Raw genomic sequence first — 16,960 nt, 5'->3', positions numbered from 1 at the left:
TATATTCGTATGGGGGGGGGTTGTTTTTTTTGTCCTGGTGGTCTAGTGTAAAATAGTTGTTTAATACCTGGTGGTCTGTGGTATGTTAGGATGGGGGGTCTTTTTTTTTTTTTTTTACCCTGGTGGTCTAGTGTAAAATAAGAGTTTTAAATACTTGGTGGCCCAAAGTATATTAGGATGGGATGTTATTTTTTTACTCCAGTGGTCTAGTGTAAAATATGGGGTTTAATACCTGGTGGTGTAGGATATATTAGAGTTGGAAGGTAATTTTTTTTACCTAGGTGGTCTTGTGTAAAGTAGGGGTTTTATACCTGGTGTTCTAGAGTGTATTAGGGGGTTTAATACCTGGTTGTCTGGGGTATCTTAAACTTAGGGGGTGTCGGGGTAATTAATTTTTACTTTGGTGGTCTAGTGTAAAGTAGGGTTAATACCTAATACCTAGTGGTGTAGTGTATATTAGGGTTGGAAGGTAATTTTTTAATTTTTTTTTACCTAGGTGGTCTAGTGTAAGGAAGAGAGTTTAATACCTGCTGGTCTAGGGTATATTAGACATTGGAGGGGGCATTTTTTTTACTTGTCGGTCTAGTATAAAATAGAGGTTTAATACCTTGTGGTGTAGGGTATATTAGGGTGAGAAGATTTTATAATTTTTTTTTACCTAGGTGGTGTACTGTAAAATCTGGGGTTTAATACCTGGTTTGGGTGGGGGACGGGGATCATTTTTTATTTTATTTTTTTAACTTTGTGGTCTGTTGTAAAATAGGGGTTTAATACCTGGTGGTGTAATGTATATTACAGTGGGAAAGGGTCATTTTTACCCTAGTGGTCTAGTGTAAAAGAGGGGTTAAATACCTGGGTATATTAGAAGTTGGAGGGCAGAAGTCATTTTTACCCTGGTGGTCTTACTCTCCTCTCCATGTGGGTTACTCGCCTCTCCATGTGGGCTACTCTCCTCTCCATGTGGGCTACTCTCCTCTCCATGTGGGCTACTCTCCTCTCCATGTGGGTTACTCGCTTCTCCATGTGGGTTACTCGCTTCTCCATGTGGGTAACTCTGCTCTCCATGTGGGTAACTCGCCTCTCCATGTGGGTAACTCGCCTCTCCATGTGGGTAACTCGCCTCTCCATGTGGGTAACTCGGCTCTCCATGTGGGTTACTCGGCTCTCCATGTGGGTTACTCGGCTCTCCCTGTGGGTTACTCGGCTCTCCATGTGGGTAACTAGCCTCTCCATGTGGGTTACTCGGCTTTCCATGTGGGTTACTCGGCTCTCCCTGTGGGTAACTAGCCTCTCCATGTGGGTTACTCGGCTCTCCATGTGGGTTACTCGGCTTTCCATGTGGGTTACTCGGCTTTCCATGTGGGTTACTCGGCTTTCCATGTGGGTTACTCGGCTCTCCATGTGGGTTACTCGCCTCTCCATGTGGGTAACTCGCCTCTCCATGTGGGTAACTCGCCTCTCCATGTGGGTAACTCGCCTCTCCATGTGGGTTACTCGCCTCTCCATGTGGGTTACTCGCCTCTCCATGTGGGTTACTCGCCTCTCCATGTGGGTAACTCGCCTCTCCATGTGGGTTACTCGCCTCTCCATGTGGGTTACTCGCCACTCCATGTGGGTTACTCGGCTCTCCATGTGGGTTACTCGGCTCTCCATGTGGGTTACTCGCCTCTCCATGTGGGTAACTCGCCTCTCCATGTGGGTAACTCGCCTCTCCATGTGGGTAACTCGCCTCTCCATGTGGGTTATTCGCCTCTCCATGTGGGTTACTCGGCTCTCCATGTGGGTTACTCGCCTCTCCATGTGGGTTACTCGCCTCTCCATGTGGGTTACTCGCCTCTCCATGTGGGTTACTCGCCTCTCCATGTGGGTTACTCGCCTCTCCATGTGGGTTACTCGCCTCTCCATGTGGGTTACTCGCCTCTCCATGTGGGTTACTCGCCTCTCCATGTGGGTAACTCTGCTCTCCATGTGGGTAACTCTGCTCTCCATGTGGGTAACTCTGCTCTCCATGTGGGTAACTCTGCTCTCCATGTGGGTAACTCTGCTCTCCATGTGGGTAACTCTGCTCTCCATGTGGGTAACTCGCCTCTCCATGTGGGTAACTCGGCTCTCCATGTGGGTTACTCGGCTCTCCATGTGGGTTACTCGGCTCTCCCTGTGGGTTACTCGGCTCTCCATGTGGGTAACTAGCCTCTCCATGTGGGTTACTCGGCTCTCCATGTGGGTTACTCGGCTTTCCATGTGGGTTACTCGGCTTTCCATGTGGGTTACTCGGCTCTCCATGTGGGTTACTCGCCTCTCCATGTGGGTAACTCGCCTCTCCATGTGGGTAACTCGCCTCTCCATGTGGGTAACTCGCCTCTCCATGTGGGTTACTCGCCTCTCCATGTGGGTTACTCGCCTCTCCATGTGGGTTACTCGCCTCTCCATGTGGGTTACTCGCCTCTCCATGTGGGTTACTCGCCTCTCCATGTGGGTTACTCGCCTCTCCATGTGGGTTACTCGCCTCTCCATGTGGGTTACTCGCCTCTCCATGTGGGTTACTCGGCTCTCCATGTGGGTTACTCGGCTCTCCATGTGGGTTACTCGGCTCTCCATGTGGGTTACTCGGCTCTCCATGTGGGTTACTCGGCTCTCCATGTGGGTTACTCGGCTCTCCATGTGGGTTACTCGGCTCTCCATGTGGGTTACTCGGCTCTCCATGTGGGCTACTCGGCTCTCCATGTGGGCTACTCGGCTCTCCATGTGGGCTACTCGCCTCTCCATGTGGGCTACTCGCCTCTCCATGTGGGCTACTCGCCTCTCCATGTGGGCTACTCGCCTCTCCATGTGGGCTACTCGCCTCTCCATGTGGGCTACTCTCCTCTCCATGTGGGCTACTCTCCTCTCCATGTGGGCTACTCGCCTCTCCATGTGGGCTACTCGCCTCTCCATGTGGGCTACTCTCCTCTCCACGTGGGCTACTCTCCTCTCCACGTGGGTTACTCTCCTCTCCATGTGGGCTACTTGCCTCTCCAGGTTCCAATGATGTGTCCTGTCAAACAAATCAGTGCTGGGCACTTTAAGAGCACTCTATCGTTTTGTTGGTGGGGATCTGACGTCAGCACCTCCCTCTGACTTCGAACAATAAGGCACACAATCTTTTTTTTTTCTAGTAATTTTTGTTTTCTGGCTAGAAATGTCCGGCAGGCATGGGGTAAATGCAGGTTAGAATTTTTCGGTATACAAATGTGATTGGTTGTCAGAATAAAGGGATTCTTACTGAATGACATGAACATGATATAATCTGCTTGTCGTGGGGTCACATAATTTTCTTCCTCTGCAGCGGTCACTCGCCACTGAGTTAGTATTTTCTGCAGGAAGTCGTATTGTCCTTCCACAAGGGGATAATCACACAAGCTCGTTATGATATGAATGACCCGCAACGCGCAGTAATTACTGCCATTTATTTCTCTACGTTGTCTCCTTACAGCTCAAGCAGCTGGGGCACAGTGTGGACAAGGTGGAGTTCATTGTCATGGGGGGCACATTCATGGCGCTTTCTGAAGAATACCGAGATTACTTCATCCGCAACCTGCATGACGCCCTGTCCGGGCACACCTCCAACAGCGTGACTGAAGCCGTACGGTAAGAGGCTGAAGGAGAACTAATTTGTCTTTCCTCTTGTAGATATACTGAGAATGGAGAGGAGCAAAATGTTGGGTCAGATTCACATGTGGGTTAGGGAATTGCCCATTTAAATTGCAGATCGTCCTGGAAAAAACGAGCCCCCACTCAGCTCCATAGACTTATCTATATAGAAGTATTAAAACACAAGAAAAACTATTTAAATGTGGTATCAATATAATCAGTGTGACCCAGAGAATGAGGGCAACAGGTCAGTTTTGCCACATGGGGAACGCCGTAAAAACAAAACCCCTAAAACTGTGGCAGAATTAAAAAAAAATTCAGTTTCACACCATTTGAAATGTTTTTCCAACTTCCCAGTATATTGTATGCAACAGTAAATGGTGCCATTAGAAAGTAAAAAAACAAACCGTCAAACGGCTACAAAAAAAATAAAAAGGTATGGCTCCAGGAAGGGAGTAAAACGGGAAATTGCAGGGTGCTGAAGGCGATTTCTAGGATTCTTTCCCAAATGTTTTTTTATGTTTTCACTAGATATTTTACAATCTGTAAAAATAATGTAATATTGGACAAACATAGATTTATCCATCACTTATTTTTAAAAAATTAAATCAATACATTTAAATATCACTGATAAGCAGGATCAACCCTATCAAGCCTGGTAGACTGCCTGATGGTGTTGATTCTGCTGATTAAAATGATACCCGAATATTGGTTACAACGTTCTCAAGAGAAACACTTTTTTTCTTTATGGAAATGAGGGCTCCTGTGCACCAAGGAGCGTGACCAGAGCTGGAAAGCTGGGGTGAAACGAGGGCCTAGCCTCTTCGGAGGTGATATTGGTGTAGAGGAGGACCTGTACTTGGCCAAAACGTTGTTAAACCTGGTTACTCTCAGTCAACATTTTGGAAAGAAGTGATGATGAGAGAGGTTTTCATCCACAGTTACGTAAAAGGAATGATGAGGAGAATGCAAGTCCTAGTTCCAATGCTATGGCAGAAGTGGTCACCAAAAGGAAGAGGTGGGAGGTGATGGTTATGCTGCCCATCTACGATCAATATGTCAGTCAAAGATGTGCCCTCTAATCTGAGGTAGAGTAGCTGGCAACATGGAAGTTATTCTAGACAGGACCTAGGAGTCTCTGCTCACCATCGAGTGCCCCTCTATCGTCATAGACGTCTCTCCATCGTTGTGTCTAAGTTTGTCAAATCCAAGGCCAAAATTGCCCCATGTCATTGTCAGATGTTTCCATCTCCAACATGGAGAGGAAAGCAGTGTTCCGAGTCTGACTCCACACCAAGTTTCAAGTGACCTTCGTGAAGGAGGAACTGGAAGAAGCAGATGATCTGCAGGTCATGCATAAGATGATGAAAGATGAGCACCCTTACCTCATGTCCAGTGCACCTAGCACTCAAACAGCTATGACCAACCATTCAGAGATGAGTGGATAGCCCTCATGTGCAGGCCCATCTCTCATCCCTGCTATGAGGAGCTATTCACCAATCTTCTCCACTCCAAATCACCCGCTCTGGTTTCCTGTCCCTGTTCCAGTCTCGTATATTTATGATCTAAAATCCTTTGAGTCACTAAGTCCATTCTTCCCAACCCATCTCAGAAACTCATACTCCATGTCACATCCCGTTGGTCCTAAAAGGTAGCCACTTGCCCATATTTTGGTGAACTTGCCTTTTAATATATACACCCTTTTCCAGACGAATGATCTCGTCCATCCTGTTCAAAAATTCGGCCTTAGATGGGGACTGAGGTCTAAGCCAATATTTAGAAATTAACTTCCTGGGCTGGAAGAGCAGACGCTGTACCCCGTGAGATACCTTACATTTTATAATGTCCAATATTCCCAACACACATGACCTTGGTCCGGGCGGAACCTCAATTTGATATGCTTCTTTAATACATGTTAGCACTCCTGTCGAAAAATTCTTAAGCTCCGTACACTCCCAGAACATGTGCATTAGGGATGCGGGACTCTGTCCACATCTAGGGCAAGAGGCATCATTCCTAACCCCGATCTTGAACAGAAAGGATGGAGTCCGGTAAACCCGGTGGACAAGAAACAGTTGGGACATACTCGGGCCCTCTCACAGTGATAACTGAGGAGTCAATGCTAGGACTGCTTTCCATTGAACTTCTGAAATGGAACCAACCTCCCTCCTATTTTTTTTGACCCCCAAAGAGTCTTGCTTCACAGATTTCACAAACAGATTCCTATATATGGATGATATTAATCCGCTCGAGGAGCCACATGTAACAATGGGACTATTGTGCAGGTAAGCGACATAGACCTTGTCTGAGCCTGGAAAGCGTGCCTTAATTGCAAAAATTGATAGAAGGCCGTATGGGGAAGAGCGAACTCACTCCTGAATTGCTCAAATGATTTAAACACTCCATCTCTTTGCAACTGATATAAAAACCTCACCCCTTTCCGTTCCCATGGAAAGAACCCTTCCAGGCAGCTGGGGATTCCTCCACAATGGGGTGACCTGAGTAAAGCCCTTTACAGACAGCAAGTCCCGACACTTATGCCAAACCTTATATATCAAATTAAGGGTAGGATATCCCATCACCTTATCAGAGAGACCACTATTCTCCAGTAGAACCACCGGGGATTGACTCTCTATAATGTGCGCTATCAGCCATGCCGATGCCTTGTCCCCAGGAGTCCTCCCCAAACCTCTCGACTGCTGCGTCTGCGAGGAGATAAAATATAACCATGGATTAGGGACAGATAGACCCCCTGCGTCCTTCCCTCTTTGTGATGTGTCCAACCGAATCCTAGCCCATTTTTTGCGCCAAATCAAACTTCTGAACAACCTTTGTATTCTAAAAAAAAAGACCCGTTGTGGAATCCATACGGGGGGTTTATGCAAGACATATATACGTTTCGGCATAAGTATAATTTTCAGGAGATTGCTTCTCCCTAATTTCAGACATTGGTAGTTTACACCACGCATTGATTTTTTTCGGCCATGCTGTTCGGGAGTGGATCGAAGTTATTTTTTTACATATTGTCTAATATTTGATGAGGCCACGATTCCCAAATATTTAAATTTATGAGCAACCTGCAGCCGAGTGGACTGGAGGGAGAGACCACCAGGGGCAGGGTCCAACGGGAACAGAGTGGACTTATCCCAATTTATGCGAAGGCCAGACCTGTCACCAAAGATATTATGGGACCCAGTGATCTTTCTACATCTCCCACGTATATGAGCATGTCATCTGCATATAGTGACACGCGTTCCTCACTAGCTCCCACTGGAAACCCCACAATTCTTTTTGAGGATCGAAGCAGGCATGCAAGTGGCTCAATTGCTATGGCAAAAAGAAGGGGGAACAATGGACAACCCTGACGTGTACCTCTTCCCAGCTCAAAGACTTCCGATGTGGCGACGTTTGCTCTAATCCTTGCTTTGGGGCCACAGTATAGTAGTTTAAACCATGAGATAAAAGTATTCCCAAATCCCATAACTCTTAATACCTCCCATAGATATTGCCATTCCACACTGTCGAAGGCTTTGGCAGCTTTGAGGGATAGTATGTCTCGTTTCCCTGCCAACTCCGACCGCCTCTGAATATTGAGAAATAATTGTCTATGGTTAATCGAGGTAGATTTATCAGGCATAAAACCTGCTTGGTCACTTTGTATGATGGTTGAGATAACTGCTTGTAACCGGTAGCATCAGATGTTAATAAAGAAATCGGCCTGTACGAGTCGGGGAGAGCCGGGTCCTTCCCGGGTTTTGGCAACACCACTATTATTGCTTCTTTCATAGAGGTGGGTAGATCTTCTCTCTAAAAGGAGTCATTAAACACCGATAATAACTGCGGTAATAGTAGAGTGCTATATTTTTTTTTAAAACTCAGCTGGTAAACCATCTATCCCAGGAGCTTTTTCATTCGGGAATGAGCTAAGCGCCACCTCTAATTCCTTTAATGACAGCGGCAGGTCTAAGTAGCCGGCATGCTCCGCCGAAAGCCGTGGGGTAATAATGCCAGTAAGGCAGTCTGCAATACCCTAAGGGTCCATTGCTGATTTAGATTGATATAAAGTCTTATAGTATGTGTGGAATACTGCCAATATATCAGAGTCCGCCGTGACCGAGAATCCGTCAGATCCTTGGATGGACAGAATTTTTGATGGGCCATCTTGTGCCTGACGCTTCAAGTTAGAATATACTGAGAACTGTGTACATGACTGCCCCCTGCTGCCTGGCCAGTGCGGCCTCCCCTCTCCCCCCCCCCCCTAATTAAAATCACCCCCCCCCTAATTAAAATCCCCCCCCCCCATCATTGGTGGCAGCGGAGAGTACCGATCGGAGTCCCAGTTTAATCGCTGGGGCTCCGATCGGTAACCATGGCAACCAGGACGCTACTGCAGTCCTGGTTGCCATGGTTACTTAGCAATTTTTAGAAGCATTATACTTACCTGCGAGCTGCGATGTCTGTGTCCGGCCGGGCGCTCCTCCTACAGGTAAGTGACAGGTCTGTGCTATAAGAAATGCGCCGCACAGACCTTTCACTTACCAGTAGGAGGAGCTCGCGGCCGGTCACAGACATCGCAGGTAAGTATAATGCTTCTATTTATTGCTAAGTAACCATGGCAGCCAAGACTGTAATAGCGTCTTGGCTGCCATGGTAACCGATCGGAGCCCCAGCGATTAAACTGGGACTCCGATCGGAACTCTCCGCTGCCACCAATGATGGGGGGGGGTGATTTAAATTAGGGGGGGGGGGGAGAGGGGAGGCCGCACTGGTCACAATAATACTGGGAATCCGCACTGGCCACCAATGAATATAGAGGAAGGGAGGCCGCACTGGTCACATTTAATACTGGGAATCCGCACTGGCCACTAATGAATATAGAGGGAGGGGGGCCGCACTGGTCACATTTAATACTGGGGAGGGAGAGAGGGGGGGCCGCACTGGCCACCAATGAATATAGAGGGAGGGGGGCCGCACTGGTCACATTTAATACTGGGGAGGGAGGGAGGGGGGGCCGCACTGGCCACCAATGAATATAGAGGGAGTGGGGCCGCACTGGTCACATTTAATACAGGAGAGGAAGGGGGTCTGCCCCCTCCTGCCTGGCAGCACCTGATCTCTTACAGGGGGCTATGATTCGCACCATGGGAACGCCTCTGTGTTAGAATATACTGTCGGATCTGAGTTTTCACGAAGTGAAAAATCAGATCTGTAAAAAACAGTTATGCAGACGGATCCGTTCTGAACGGATGCAATCGTTTGCATTATAGAAGCGGATCCGTCTGTGCAGACACCAGACGGATCCGCTCCAATCGCAAGTGTGAAAGTAGCCTAAAGAGGCGTCATTATCAGCGGTCTGAAGTAGGTGCATTTTTAGATTTGTCTGCGCCGTCACCAGCGATTGCTCATGCTCACGTGACGGGTTGGCAACATATCTCTGTTCAGTTTCCCTGACTAGATCTTGGAGCTGTTTTAATTTGTCTCTAGTCTTCGTTTTATGGCGACCAATCCAAGGACGAGTGCCTTACATGTATCCCACACCACACCCTTCAGACCCAGTATTATTAGTAAAGAATTCCCGGAGCTCCCCCGTGATATCCCCCCCCTCCCCCATCCATCAGCTGCAGCCAGAAAGGGTTGAGTCTCCATGCACCAACCTCGAAAGTTCTCTTTAAACCTAACTTAACCCGTTATGGACCCTGGGATTTTCCATTTTTGCGTTTTCGTTTTTCACTCCCCGCCTTCCCATAGTTCTAACTTTTTTATTTTTCCTTTCACATAGCCTTATGAGGGCTTATTTTTTGCGGGACAGGTTGTGCTTTCTAATTTTTTATTTTTATTGGTTAAGTATTTTTATTTTAAGGAAAGGGGGGTGATTTGAACTTTTTTTTTTTCTATTTGTAAAAAACGTTTTTTTAAACTTTTTTTTAAGTCACCTAGGGTGACAATAACTGGCAATCATTCGATTGCCCATAGTATTTAGTGATGGCTAAATAGTCATCATTGAAGACTTCATTTGCACTATATCAATACAAGGCTGCCACCTAGTGGCCTGTATTGATATGTACATCTAATTGACTCGGAAGCCGGCTTGGGGCTTCGGTCAATTAGATCGTAGTAACAGGTCCCCCGATCTCAGCCGGGGAACTCTGTTACCGGACCGGAAGCGTGCGACTTCTGGTTCCGGTCTGCGCAGATGCCGTGGTCCCATTTGACCACGGCATCTGAAAGGTAAGATGTATGCGATCAGCCTTATGGACCCCGCGGCTAAGGCGCCCGCTGCACATGCAAGTAGGCGCCATGTTTAGGGATCGGACCCATGACGCACAGCTACGTCATGGGTCCTTAAGTGGTTAAGCACTACAAGCATAGGGGAATGATGGTCAGATAGGCCCCTCGACAAGTATTCAGCATCCACCACCAAAGATAACATATCTGGGCATCCAATAGCCAGGTCGCTCCTAGATAAAGAATGGTGAGAGCTGGAGAAACGGAAGAATCGTCGTATATCCGGGTTCCTCACCCGCTTAATATCATGCAAATCTAGCTCTTTTAATACTCTGGCAAAATTATTTTCTCCACCCTATGTGCTCTTTCAATGGCAAACACACGGGATAGAGAGTCCTTGCCAAATTCAAGAGTTAGCCATTCTTCAAAAAACACCACTGGGTCGTACCCCTCAGCCTTTTCGGGGACCCCAATCACCCTGAGTTTATTTCTGCGCGACCCATTTTCTAAGTCATCTGTTTTGGCCATCAATAAAGACACATAATTCTACCAAGATCTCTCTTCACCGGGGGTATCAGATCTTCCATGGTGCTCACTTTGTCTCCCACTTCTTTGATCCTCTCATTCACCTTCCTAAAGTCTTGCCTGATGTAGAGAGACATTTTCCTGCAAACTGCCGATATTTGTATTAAGAATGTTGAATGAACTGCTGCAGTGTTTAACCACATTGAAGATATCTTTAATAGTGGGCTCATCTCCATGAGAGGTAGGAGTTTCCACTTCCATGTGTGGAGCCGATTTCTCAGCTAAGGGGGCACTTTCCTGCTCATTTTGCCCCCCCTGCTGTTGGTGAGGCCGCCATCTTATGGACCATAGTTGTCCTATGAGAGCCTGCTTTCTGGCTGTGCATGCGTTCATCCCCTATGGATTCTACAGGGGAACTGCTCGTTAATGTCTGGGGAGGTACAGAGGAGGATCTTGCATATCTACCTAGGCGGGCTGCAAGGTCCGCGGCCTGCATCTCCGTGCTAGCTTTCCCTTCTGCAATTGTTGGAGTGGTCTTCGGAGTGGTTGGTGTGGGGTTCTATTCAAAGAATGTAATGAAAATGAGTCCAGAATATGAAAAGAATCTTTGACACCTCTGCCCAATTAACTGTATTCATCACCCCACTCCTACCACCAGCACCACCACCACCAGCCGTCTTTGCCACTACTACCAGCAGCCGTCTTTACCAACACCGCCACCAGCCATCTTTACCACCACCATCAGCCATCTTTACTACCAGCACCCCCACCAGCCATTGTTACCTCAACCACCAACTCCACCAGCCATCTTTACCTCAAACACCACCTCCACCAGCCATCTTTACCTCAACCACCACCTCCACCAGTCATCTGTACCTCAACCACCACCTCCACCAGCCATCTTTACCTAAACCACCACCTCCACCAGCCATCTTTACCTCAACCACCACCTCCACCAGCCATCTTTACCTCAACCACCACCTCCACCAGCCATTTTTACCTTAACCACCACCTCCACCAGCCATCTTTACCTCAACCACCACCTCCACCAGCCATCTTTACCTCAACCACCACCTCCACCAGCCATCTTTACCTCAACCACCACCTCCACCAGCCATCTTTACCTCAACCACCACCTCCACCAGCCATCTTTACCTCAACCACCACCTCCACCAGCCATCTTTACCTCAACCACCACCTCCACCAGCCATCTTTACCTCAACCACCACCTCCACCAGCTATTTTTACCTCAACCACCAGCCATCTTTACCTCCAAACACCACCTCCACCAGCCATCTTTACCTCCAAACACCACCTCCACCAGCCATCTTTACCTCCAAACACCACCTCCACCAGCCATTTTTACCTCAACCACCACCTCCACCAGCCATCTTTACTACCATCACCTTAATTACGTAAGACTGGACGGCGCCTGTAATTGTGATTAATTGCTGCCACCCATAGTCCGTGTTGCTGAGGAGGGTCTCGGAGATATTCGTGTTACCTCTAAAATACAAAATGGTTTCTTACCAAATCCCTGTAGTCTCTGCGATTGGATTTTTTTTCCAGTGTACCTTCTAATTCTGCTGGTTTAGGATGCTTTTTTTTTTGTGTACTGTCTTACTGGAAAACGTTAGGTTATGTTTTTGCGGAGCGTCAGGATAACCATCGTTCTGTCTCCTTTCGAATACATTAACATTTCATAACTCGTTAATTCCTGTTCCTTGTAGAGCCAGTGTTTACCCACAGACGGTCGATAAAACAGGACTCGCTGAGATGGTTATCATCAGTCTCTCAGCCTCATACAGTTAACGCGTTGGCATTGGGGTCTGCATAGCCCCACCGTGCAATCAGGCATGCGTCCGGCCCTCTGACATGTCTCCGCTAATTCCAAACGATTGCGTTACCAGAGATTGGATTAAGCAAGCCGGGGACTGAGGGTTATTGAAAGTAATGCTTATCTGCAGTATTACACCCGAAACAAACGCAGACAGGTCTTATCTCATCACATTAGTCCACCGTTCTCCTTGTCAGCGACAGCACAGCCCCTACTTGTCTTTTCAGCATCCTGGGCGATGGCGCACCTCTAGCCGATTGTGAGAATAGAATAATAGCAAGGTCGACGGCTCGGAGGAGAAAGAGCCTGTCAGATGCTGAGAAGGACTCAGCAGTTGGTACTTTGTGTAGATGATGAAGCTGAAAACACAATCTTGTATTCGACTGTGATGTTTTTGAAAAAAATCTGTCCCTTGCCTACGGATCACCGCAGGTGGAAGCGTGAATTTTCTTCTTCGTTATGGCTATCAATTGAAGTAGAGTTTTGTAGGAGCGCTTTGTTATCATGATCTCCAGTCTTTTTTCTCTCGTAATTTTCGGACTCGTCTGTGTCTCACAATTCCTTTGGTTTAACGCCGAGGTCAATCTAAAAAAGCTCCAGAAAATATAATGGAGAGTTTGAGGAATGGTTGGTCTGTCTTAGGCAAAGGGGATCTCCTGTCTGGATAAGACTAATTTCATATGAGCGTGTTCACTGCGTGGGAGTCTGCTAATGTGACGGGACCGCAGGGCATTATAATGATTTATAATGTTGTGTGTATCTCTGCCCGATCTCCGCTGTACTGATATACACTGACGGCATTTTGTGAATACAGATCATTACAGTGGAGGTTGGGCAGAGACACACAGCATTATAAATCACTATAGTGCCTTGCGTTTCCGTCATGATCCAGGAAATTACTGAGCATGTTTCCCGCAGTGGACACGCTCTTCTGAAACTGCCCTAAGGGTAGGTTCACACCCTTATGCACCAGTTTTCGTCCAGCGTAAACCCTTCACTCGTGCTGGAAAGCAGCCGGATTCCATTATAGGCTGGATCCGGTGAACTCAGGCCGGCTGTTCCTCTGCCAGGTGTGAACCTACCCTTATTCCTTCTTTCTTGGTACCTCCCTGACTCTTAGTTAATGGTTGAAGAGAAGGCCACACTTCTGTGAGTGCAGCCTTCTCTTCATCGTTTACCTGCTCCCCATCGCAACCGCAGTGGCAAGCAGGTGTAATTACATTTCAGCCGTCCCATTCACTTCTATGGGACGGCTAAATAGGAAGGAGCCATAGAAGTGAATGAGACGGCTCTGCGGTTGCGATGGAGAGCATGTAAACGATGAAGAGAAGGCAGCACTCAACAGCTAATCGGCAGAGGGCGGGGGGCCAAGTGTCGGACCCCCTATAGATCTTATATTGATCATTTATCCTGAGGATAGGTTATCAATATAAATAAAGTGGACAACCCCTTTAACAGGTCAAGATTTGGATGCCCGCTCTATAATGTCAGTGATGGGTTGTCCAAGTAGAAGAACCCATTATAGGACCAGTCAGTCCATTACCTGCTGCCGCACTAAGTTGCCCGAGATTTTGATACTAATGGCCTATCCACAGGTTGGTTAATCATGATCTGCTCAGTGGGAGTTCAGCTCCTGGCACCCCCTGCTGATCAGCTGTTTGAAGAGGCTACGATGCTCCGGTGAGCGCTTAGGCCTTTTCCTAGGCCAGTGACGTCGGTTTCATTGAGTGAATTGACCTGAGCTGCAATACCGGGCGCAGCCACTAATACGGTGCATGGCACTGTGCTCACCAGAGCACCGCGGCCTGTTCAAACAGGTGATCGGTGTGGGTGACAGAAGTCAGACCCCCACCCATCAGATATTGGTGACCTATCCTGAAGATAGGCAATCAATATCAAAATCTCAAACAAACCCCTTTAACGCCTTCCATTCTGGAAAATGTAAATTATCGTTAGTGTAAATTAGTAAAAAAAAAAAAAAATGTTCATATTGAATGCAGAAGCGCTGCATTTGCATTCGGGCAGGTGCTAAGGAATCCCGTGACATTAATGATGTTGCAGGGATTCCCTGTGCGGAGAGAAGACGTGACCAGTGTCCTCTCTGGATGTCTGTGTATGCAGACCACCGAGAACTGTGACCTAATGGGCTAAAATAAAGTAAATAAGCGAAGTAGAAATACAGTGAAATAAATGTAAATAACAAACAAAAAAGATTTCTCACGTCCTGCAGACAAGCAACAATGCACACATGCACCAATTTTAGACATTCTGTGTGATGCAGAAGTAAATAAGCTGAGAAAAAATAAATACAGAAAAATAAAAAAATAAATAATAAAATATATATATATATATATATATATATATATATTAAAAATACGCTGAAAAAATAAATGCATTAAATTGTAAAAATAAAGTAAATTGAGAAAAATAACCATGCCCCTTCCCTGCCCCCTGTCAATCACAGCGAAGGGGCAGGGAAGGGGGCGTGGTTACCGTCACTTGAAGCAAGGAGGTCGCTGCCCCCTTGACTTTAAGCCTGACTAGAGAAGCGCGCCGGGCAGGGGATAAAACAACGTTTTCAGTACTTTTGCTGCATCTGCCTTCAGGAAGAAAGACATCATCAGAAACACACTGCGGGCTACACGTAGGTACTGCTGCCGGCTTGGGATGGTTTTGGGAGGTGACAGGTTCCCTTTAAAGCGGCCCCCTCAGAAAAACATGCCCAGTTGATATGACAGAAATGACTAAGATGAGAATGTGACAGTTTAACTCTTTCTTGGGGAAAACTAACAGCCAGATTTGCCTTTTGTTTTTCTTGACTCCAGCCTTTCACTGTAAAGTGCCGTTTTGTCCCATTTGGGTGGGCTGTTTGCTTATGATACGCACAGCTTGACCAGCACTTACATAGAAAATTGCTGCTTGATTGATTCTAGCATTTAGCACAAACTATTTAAAAAATCTCCATTATTTCTTTCAGTCTCTTTTATTCCATGTGCGTCAGTGATAATAGCCTTCTACATTACAAACATTTAACTTTTAGAGAGCCAAGTGGATAGAAAAAAAATTATTGTAAGATATTTATGGACACTAGTGCACTTGGAGGCTATAATACTGCTCTTATGTACAGGAATAGAACTACTATACTACTGCTCCTATGTACAAGAATATAACTACTATAATACTGTTCCTATGTACAAGAATATAACTACTATAATACTGTTCCTATGTACAAGAATATAACTACTATAATACTGTTCCTATGTACAAGAATATAACTACTATAATACTGCTCCTATGTACAAGAATATAACTACTATAATACTGCTCCTATGTACAAGAATATAACTACTATAATACTGCTCCTATGTACAAGAATATAACTACTATAATACTGTCTCCTATGTACAAGAATATAACTACTATAATACTGCTCCTATGTACAAGAATATAACTACTATAATACTGCTCCTATGTACAAGAATATAACTACTATAATACTGCTCTTATGTACAGGAATATAACTACTATAATACTGCCTCCTATGTACAAGAATATAACTACTATAATACTGCTCTTATGTACAGGAATAGAACTACTATAATACTGCTCTTATGTACAGGAATATAACTACTATAATACTGCTCTTATGTACAGGAATATAACTACTATAATACTGCTCCTATGTACAAGACTATAACTACTATAATACTGCTCCTATGTACAAGAATATAACTACTATAATATTGCTCCTATGTACAAGAATATAACTACTATAATACTGCTCCTATGTACAAGAATATAACTACTATAATACTGCCTCCTATGTACAAGAATATAACTACTATAATACTGCTCCTATGTACAAGAATATAACTACTATAATACTGCTCCTATGTACAAGAATATAAGTACTATAATACTGCTCCTATGTACAAGAATATAAGTACTATAATACTGCTCCTATGTACAAGAATATAACTACTATAATACTGCTCCTATGTACAAGAATATAACTACTATAATACTGCCTCCTATGTACAAGAATATAACTACTATAATACTACCTCCTATGTACAATATTATAACTACTATAATACTGCTCCTATGTACAAGAATATAACTATTATAATACTGCCTCCTATGTACAAGAATATAAATACTATAATACTGCTCCTATGTACAAGAATATAACTACTATAATACTGCTCCTATGTACAAGAATATAACTACTATAATACTGCCTCCTATGTACAAGAATATAACTACTATAATACTGCTCCTATGTACAAGAATATAACTACTATAATACTGCTCCTTTGTACAAGAATATAACTACTATACTACTGCTCCTATGTACAAGAATATAACTACTATACTACTGCTCCTATGTACAAGAATATAACTAATATAATACTGCTCCTATGTACAAGTATATAACTACTATAATACTGCCTCCTATGTGCAGGAATATAACTACTACAATACTACCTCCTATGTACAAGAATATAACTACTATATTACTGCCTCCTATGTACAAGAATATAACTTCTATAATACTGCTCTTATGTACAGGAATATAACTACTATAATACTACTACCATGTACAAGAATATAACTACTATAATACCGCTCCTATGTACAAGAATATAACTACTACAATACTGCCTCCTATGTACAAGAATATAACTACTATAATACTGCTCCTATGTACAAGAATATAACTACTATAATACTGCTCTTATG

The 16,960-nt window shown here is 45.2% G+C and overlaps 1 protein-coding gene across 1 annotated transcript in view; it reads left to right on the top strand.

The window, feature by feature from the left end:
• ELP3 (elongator acetyltransferase complex subunit 3) overlaps positions 1-16,960 on the top strand; it is a 154,493-nt gene that overhangs the window by 25,177 nt on the left and 112,356 nt on the right. The window contains exon 7 of the mRNA XM_040427150.1: positions 3,473-3,627. Within this exon, the coding sequence (XP_040283084.1) occupies positions 3,473-3,627 (155 nt within the window). The remainder of the gene's footprint in view (positions 1-3,472; positions 3,628-16,960) is intronic.

Source organism: Bufo bufo, chromosome 4, assembly GCF_905171765.1.
Source record: "Bufo bufo chromosome 4, aBufBuf1.1, whole genome shotgun sequence".
NCBI lineage: Eukaryota > Metazoa > Chordata > Amphibia > Anura > Bufonidae > Bufo > Bufo bufo.
This window is presented reverse-complemented; position numbering and strand designations above follow the sequence as displayed.